This window comes from Silene latifolia, chromosome 11 (assembly GCF_048544455.1).
Source record: "Silene latifolia isolate original U9 population chromosome 11, ASM4854445v1, whole genome shotgun sequence".
In the NCBI taxonomy this organism is placed as follows: Eukaryota; Viridiplantae; Streptophyta; class Magnoliopsida; order Caryophyllales; family Caryophyllaceae; genus Silene; species Silene latifolia.
In genome coordinates, this window is record NC_133536.1 from 91,962,762 (window position 1) to 91,971,157 (window position 8,396).

Consider the following 8,396-nt stretch of genomic DNA (forward strand, 5'->3'; position numbering starts at 1 on the left):
ACTAATGTGATTACACCATTTGATTATCAATCATTTGGTACATGCGAATATTGCCTACTTGGCAAAATGACTCGTAATCCTTTTAGTGGTAAAGGGACACGAGCTAGTGAGCTATTGGGACTCATACACACCGATGTATGTGGACCAATGAGTATCACCGCTCGTGGTAATTATGACTACTTTATAACCTTCACCGATGACTTAAGTAGACATGGGCATGTCTATTTAATGAGAAATAAGAGTGAAGCGTTTGAGAAATTCAAGGAATTTCAAAACGAAGTAGAGAACCAATTGAACAAAAGAATTAAGGCACTTCGATCCGATCGTGGTGGTGAATACCTTAGTCTTGAATTTGATTCACACTTGAAAGGTTGTGGCATTATATCACAACTTTCTCCACCCGGAACACCACAACTTAATGGTGTTGCGGAAAGGAGAAATCGAACCCTACTAGATATGGTTCGATCCATGATGAGTCAAACCGAGTTACCGAACTCGTTTTGGGGATTTGCGATACAAACCGCAATTCGATCTTTGAATAATAGTCCCACAAAGTCCACCGAAAAGACTCCATATGAGATGTGGACGGGTAAGATCCCAAATATATCCTATATGAAGATTTGGGGATGTGATGCTTACGTCAAAACTAAGAACGACAACAAGCTAGCCCCAAGATCCGAAAAATGCATCTTTGTAGGTTATCCCTCGACCTCTCGAGGGTATTACTTCTACAAACCTCAAGATCATAAAGTGTTTGTGTCTTGTGAGGCTGTCTTCTTAGAAAGAGAATTTATTTCTAAAAGACAGAGTGGGAGAAATTTTGAACTTAATGAAGTTCAAGAGCCACAAACCGAGATAGAGACGCAAGAAGAAGTTCCTTCGTCGTCTAACGCGGTTGTACCTCCTCCACTAAGAAGGACGGGCCGAGTAATTCGCCATCCCGATCGATATGTGGGACTTATCGAAGAAGATGGAACACTCGATGTGTTACTTATGGAAAGTGACGAGCCCGCCACCTACAAGGCCGCAATCTCTAGTCCTAATTCCACCTTATGGCTTGAAGCCATGAAGTCCGAAATGGATTCTATGCTTGAAAACCAAGTTTGGGACTTGGTAGATTTGCCTAAAGGGGCAAGACCCCTCCAATGCAAATGGATATTCAAGGTCAAAAATGGCATAGAAGGACATGACGATGTCTACAAAGCTAGGCTAGTGGCAAAAGGATTTACCCAAGTCCAAGGTCTCCATTATGATGAGACCTTCGCCCCGTAGCCATGCTAAGATCCATACGGATTTTGTTAGCGATTGCCGCATTTCATGATTATGAAATTTGGCAAATGGATGTCAAAACCGCTTTTTTAAATGGGCATTTAGAAGAGGAGGTGTACATGATACAACCCGAAGGTTTTGTTAATTCTACAAATCCTAACAAGGTATGCAAGCTTAAGAGATCCATATATGGTCTTAAGCAAGCATCTAGAAGTTGGAATCATCGATTCAATCATGTTATAAAAGAAAATGGGTTCACTCGAAATGTTGAGGAACCATGTTTATACATGAAATTCAGTGGGAGCAATGTTGTGTTCCTAATCTTGTATGTCGATGACATACTACTCATTGGAAATGATATTCCAATGTTGTCTTGTGTTAAGAAGTGGTTAGGTAACCACTTCCAAATGAAGGATTTAGGAGAGGCACAACGCATATTAGGTATCCGGATCTATAGAGATAGACCCAAGAGGATATTGGCACTAAGTCAAGAGTCTTATGTTGATAAGATTCTTTGACGATTCAGCATGGACAAATCCAAAAGGGGTTTGGTACCAATGGTAACCGGAACGATATTGAGCGGACTCAATGTCCCTCCGAACCCCATGATGTTGAACGCATGAAGTTGATCCCTTACGCTTCCGCTGTTGGATCAATCATGTATGCCATGATATGCACACGTCCGGATGTCTCGTATGCCTTGAGCATGACGAGTAGATATCAAGGAAATCCAGGTGAGAGTCACTGGATTCTTTGTCAAGAACATCCTTAAGTACTTGAGAAGAACTAAGGACTCTATCCTAGTGTTTGGAGGAGACACTGAGTTGCGTGTTACAGGATACACGGACTCAAGTTTTCAAACAGATAGAGATGACATGAAATCACAAGTTGGTTTTGTTTTCATGCTCAATGGTGGTGCCGTAAAGTGGAGAAGCTTCAAGGAAGTCAGAATCGCGGATTCAACAACGGAGGTGAGTACATTGCAAAGCATCGAGGCTGCCAAGGAAGCTATGTGGATCAAGCAATTCACGGAAGGTCTAAAAGTAGTACCTACCGCCGATGATCCCATCACTCTCTATTGTGATAATAGTGGGACGATCTTCCAAGCTAAGGAGCCGAAGTCTAGTAATAGATCTAGACATGTACTTAGAAAATATCATGTAATAAGAGATTTCATTGAAAGAAAGGAAATTGCGATTTGTAAGGTTGGGACGGATGACAACATAGCCGATCCGCTCACCAAGCCTTTATCGCAGGCTAAGCATGATGGACATGTTGCGTCCATGGGACTTAAACATGTACCAAATTTTTGTTAGATTTTGAAATGAAATAAAAGTGTTGTTTTTGTTCATGTTCATAATCTCATTTGTCTTTTATCTTTAATTTATACTTTGTTACATCCCAACGGGTTGTGGAGACAATTGAACCCCGTTAAAGTGAACATGGATTAACATCGTATTTGCCCATAGTCACTTGTATGAGGTGACGTCTCGAAGTGACTAGAGTGTGAGGCGATTGATGGCAAGTTCAAGTGCCATAGAGTCATGTGAGATGACTAGTCGATCACATAGGCAGACTGTTAGGAACTTTTTGTCGGGCCTTATGACCGCTTATAGAGTTCTGGCAAATTTATATAGCCTGGTCGTGGCGAGAGCTACTATAGTATTCAAATGAGTCGATTCTTTTGACTAAAGACTATTCGCCTAAGATGGCACGATTTCAGATTAACTTTGATTTGTGTTACTACGACCTTCGTAAATGGGGTCAAATGGGCATATTTTGGGTTATGATGGTGTGGCTAGTCAAAGGGAATGAGTGCAATAGGAATTGTCCACCCCTAGTCAGGGTTATAACAATATCTCAGGGCCACTCGAGGAGTAATGAACTGGAAATGCGTGGCCACGCTCGGAAGGTATCCAGTGTAGATAAATCCGGTCAATCAGTTATTCTCCAGATCGAGGAAACCACTCTCGATATGATCACTTGCAAGTACGACCTGAAAGACACCTTGCATTGAGTGGGAGATAGTAATAGGACAAGAGAATTGGTGACGCACACTTGTCGAGGACAAGTGGGAGATTGTTGGAATATGTGTCCTCCGACAATAATGCGATCACGATCATGATGATCACATGTTTAATTCTCATTAAAATGAATACAATTGGGAAGTAATATTGTTCTTGTCAATGGTCAACATATATCGGTAATGATTGGCTTACTAGAGTTTGACATTACTGTCGTGTGACGGTGGTGATCAGTTGACCCCCTAGGTCATACCTAAAGGGCAACCCTCTTAGTTGATTATTTAATTAATCGTATAATGTTACGAGTTAATTAAATTACTTGAAAATTGACGGACGATTTTGGAAGTAAAATTTACGTATCATATTGAAATATGATTTAATAAGATACGGTCTGAGTAATTGAATTGTATCATTACTCGGATGAAATAATTGTTTAATGTAACAATTAAATTGAATGAATTGTTATAAATACAATCAGTTGTGATTTATAAATTGGTAAAATATTTTGGCACAAGTAATTATGATATTACCAAGTCGATTTTGTATGTGACGTATTTTATTAATACGTTGTTTTTAATATGTTAAAAATACATAACATATATATGTGACATGTAACATGTAACATATAGACAATTGACAAAAATAATATGGGATCCATATTATGTTAAGTGCCGAAATAATTGGGGAGATTAAGCTAGTTAATTGTTTTATTTAATTGATAAAACATGATGATGAAAAAGCAACCCTAGCCTTGCATACCTATTATTTCTTGTGAAGAACAAATTATTCATGCATTGGCTCCCCAATAAGGCCTCCTCTTACACGGTTTTGGGGAAGACAAAATATCATTGTTTTTCCTTATAATTTTACTAAGTAATATACTAAAAGCTAGTGTATTATTTTCTAATTCATTCACTACTCCAAAAACATAAGTTTCTAGAGAAATAAAATCCTCTCTTTATCTCTCTACAAAACCGAAAATACTTAAGTGTTTATAATTATTTTTGGTTCAATTTTCTACTATAATTAATATTATACTAGTTTTGTAATATTAATTAAATTAAGAGGAGCCTTGGGTATTATATTTAGGGAGAGATCTTACTCTTAGATCTTTGTTCTTCCATTGGAATAAGCTCAAGAACAAGTAGAGAAAGGTGATCTCTCTTGTGCCCAAATAGCCGAAATCTTGAATGTAAGGACATTTCTTTTCATCTCTTTATTTAATGTTTGCATGCATAAGACCTTTATTAATTTATGACAAATTATTTAGACATATAAGATTATGTTAAAATGTATAAAGATCTACATTTCCTTCAGGGGGGGGGGGGTTGTTTGAATTGTTTTCTAAACTAAAGGTTTAAAGGAAGAGAAGTAGAGAAAAGAGCAGTAAAAGCAGGAAAATAGATTTAAACTATCAAATAGAGAAGAACATGTCAGGATTTCAGTTCACTACGGTAGTCGAGTGACTCAACTGTAAACAACTCGGACGAATTAATGCAAGACGGATGTGGAAAGGTCCTTTCGGTCCACTTTCTATCCTAAAATACCACTAACTTAACTTTCATCCTCGTCAGGGTAGTCTACTGTTCATAGCAGGCCTATTTAGTCCAATCTTTCGATCTAGGATTAATTCTAGCCAGATTAAAAGGGTGACTCAGAAGCATGCACTCAACTAAGTCGGTAAAATACAATTAAATTGCTATGGTGACAGAATTTCACAATTAATTCATCTAACCTATTCACTACATCGTCACATTCCTACCGTAGATCCCCTAATCCCAACATGAATTAGATTTAGCTACTCATATCGCTAATAATACTAAAACTAATAACAAATGACGATTTAACAATAAACATGATGAAATAACAAATAAAATGCATAAAAGTAAATTAGGGCAGAAATTAAATATGACTAAACGAAGAATTAAAGCAAACAAAAGAGAGATTATTATTAAGAAAAGAGAAAGGGATTACAATCATGCGAATCTGGCGTAAAGAACACAAAATCCGAGCAAAACAATCCCGAGAACAAAGTTACAGAGAAAAGGGAAAAAGTAACGTAATAAGTTTTCTGTGAAAGCTAAACTGAATGATTGATAAGATAAAAGATGATGTTAATGACCTAGTTAACGTAAGTTTAAATAGGAAAATAACTAAGTTTATCGAAATAAAACAACTCACGGGCTAATTAAAGCCCATGAAAACAGAAACCTCTCGATCGAGTGGAATAAAACCACTCGATAGAGCAAAACTCAGCATAATCTACTCGATCGAGTAGAATAATCACTCGATCGAGTAACCCCTCTTTATAACACTTCTGGATCGAGTAGAAAAGCACTCGATCGAGCAACTGGGGCCATGAAAACCACTCGATCGAGTGGTAAAACTACTCGATCGAGTCTTCTGTCTTCAATTCAGCTCAAATCCACGCCCGACTGCCTCGTAATCCGTGCCTTCACGCTTCCCAATGCAGTATCTCACTCTGGAAAATCCCGTCTCCACTAAATGCATGCAAAAAGGACGAAAAAGCATACGATTCCATTACTTTCGCGTTCATTTCTAAAAAACGGATAAAACGAACCAAAGTAGCCAATTCGGGGCATAATACTATATAAACAGTACAAAAATGCATAGAAATACGTGCTAAAATAGGCTAAAAAGACTATACATTAGGCACGTATCAAACGTATCTGATCCGATGAGTACATCAGTGCAAAATTGAGTAGTAGGGGCGATGCCAGTAACCTCCGGTGTTCCAAAAATGGCGGCCCCTACCACCAGAGTGACTGCAGGCCAGGCCCAGCCCCAGGTATCAGCAAAGTCTCATTAGTCCCCCAAAATCCCAGATTTGGGAGCAGGGAAGGCTGACAAATCACCAGTTATGAATCCTGTACCCAAGCATAGCAGGGATGGGAGCCCACAGCGTCCAGGATCAACATAACACCTGGCAGGAGCCCGTCTCCCAGGAGTGTCACAATCGGATCTGGTACAGCAGTTGCTCCAAGGGATGACATCTTTACAGCAGGCGGTGATAGGGTTACAAATGGACAACTAGTCCTTGCAGGAAAAGATAGATGCAGTGTCACCCCTGGGAACGACCCAGCAAATGACAAGGTCGACACCCGGCCAGGGGAATGCCCGGGAGTACTCAGGGAGGCTACTGCCGTAAAATCTAGTAACCAGGCTCGATATGGATATGCTGCCACCAGAGGTAACCACGCCCCCCCGAGCAAGTATATCCCGAAGGAACGGTGGCCGCCCAGGGTACGATCCAACCACCAGGGGTGCCACCACCACCAAGGATGACGCAAACGTACCCTATGGTACTCAATCCCGTGGGATTAGAAGTACTGATTCCAGATCCCATACCAACAACCAGCAGTACGCCAGTGGTACCAAGATGCAATCCAGGGGAACACTCAGCGAGAAACACATATCCCAGGATGTGCTCCTATGTGCCATATACTCCAGACAGCCAGTTTAGGCCTATTGTGAACTCAACACCATTACCTGGAAGCTACATGGTCCCTCCTTACATGACAGGAGGAACACCAAACCCATATGGGGTCTACTCAACACACCACAACCAGGGTATGGGGTAGGAAGCCATGTAGAACAACAGTTGTAGGATATCAGGTCTCTGCTCAGTAAGGTCCCAGGGTTACCACGCCCCATGGAGGTGGCGACCCCGGAGTGCTATGCGGATTCCCCCTTCGTGGACATCATTGCCCTTGTCAGCATGCCCAAGGGGTTCCACCTTGTCAGGAGCCGCACTCCAATGGTTCGTTAACCTCCCCAACAAGTCTATTTCTAGCTTTGCAGGGTTACTAAACGTTTTTAATCAGCAGTTCGCCAGCAGTCGCAAGCCAGAAAAATTATCCAGTGATCTATACCGGATCGTCCAGAGCTTTGAGGAGTCCACCAGGGATTATCTCGCCAGGTTCAATGTGGAAAAGATATCTATCCCTAGGTGCGACCCTACAATAGCAGTCAATGCCTTCATACGGGGACTGCACCGCGACTCTGATTTGTACAAGGATCTCACCAAGCACCCATGTGCCACCTTTGAGGAAGTCAAGCAAATGGCAGAGGCCACTTACCGCCTAGAGGAGGATAAGGATAGAAGGGACCTGTACGGAACAGAGTCATCCAGCAGAAAAATCACAACGGAGAAGAAGAACGAAAGAGCCAAACCCTACAGCAAGAACACAGTGAACAAAGTCTCATGAGAAACAGATAGCACTGAGGCTCCACCTAAGCTCAGCGAGTATGGGTTCACCACTGGACTTGCTGGGGTATTGAAGGCAATCAGGGAACAAGGACAGAGGGCTAGGTGGCCCAAGAAGCCTACACCCAGGAAGAACGACAGAAGAGACACCAGCAAAAGGTGTGAATACCACAACGATATTGGCCATAATACAGAAGATTGTGTAGTACTACGAAAGGAAGTGAAGCACCTCTACAGTGCTGGATGCTTGGATCACCTGCCCCCCAAGGGAGCGAAATCTGGAAAGGTCAATACTGCTGACCAGGCCCAACCATCCCCGCCTCCACCTTACTCAAAGGTCGTGAGCGTCATCACAGGAGGATCGGAAATATGTGGTCTCACTTATTCAGTAGCAAAGCGCCATGCAACCGAGACTAAAGGAGATGGACCAGAGTTCTCCCTCCGAGTCAGCAGACAGGATCTACCAGCAATCTCCTTCGACGAGGAAGACATACCCGATGAGGCAGAACACCACCATGACGCCTTGATCATTACCATTTCTATAGGGAACTGCCTTGTTAAAATGATATTGGTAGATATACAGGAAGCTCTGTGAACCTTATAATGTTGGAAACCTTGAAAAACATGGGGTTCAGCGAGAAAGACTTGGTGCAGAAGGCAATACCCTTGGTAGGCTCCAGCGGAGAAACTAAGCAATCCCTTGGGGAGATAGTGATCCCTACCTTTGCAGGGGGTATGAACAAACAGGTACAGTACTTGGTCATTGATGGTCCCTCAACTTATAACGTGATACTTGGCAGGCCTTGGATCCACGAAATGAAAGCGGTACCATCAACGTACCATCAGAGCCTGAAATTCCCTACGCCCTGGGGGGT

The 8,396-nt window shown here is 41.7% G+C and overlaps 1 protein-coding gene across 1 annotated transcript; it reads left to right on the plus strand.

Annotated features, from left to right (window-relative positions):
- Nucleotides 1–6,991: 6,991 nt before the first annotated feature.
- Nucleotides 6,992–8,116, plus strand: LOC141613669 (uncharacterized). Its single transcript, XM_074432413.1, has 2 exons — nucleotides 6,992–7,425; nucleotides 7,534–8,116. The coding sequence occupies exons 1-2, from the start codon at nucleotides 6,992–6,994 to the stop codon at nucleotides 8,114–8,116; spliced, it is 1,017 nt and encodes a 338-aa protein (XP_074288514.1).
- Nucleotides 8,117–8,396: the final 280 nt, after the last annotated feature.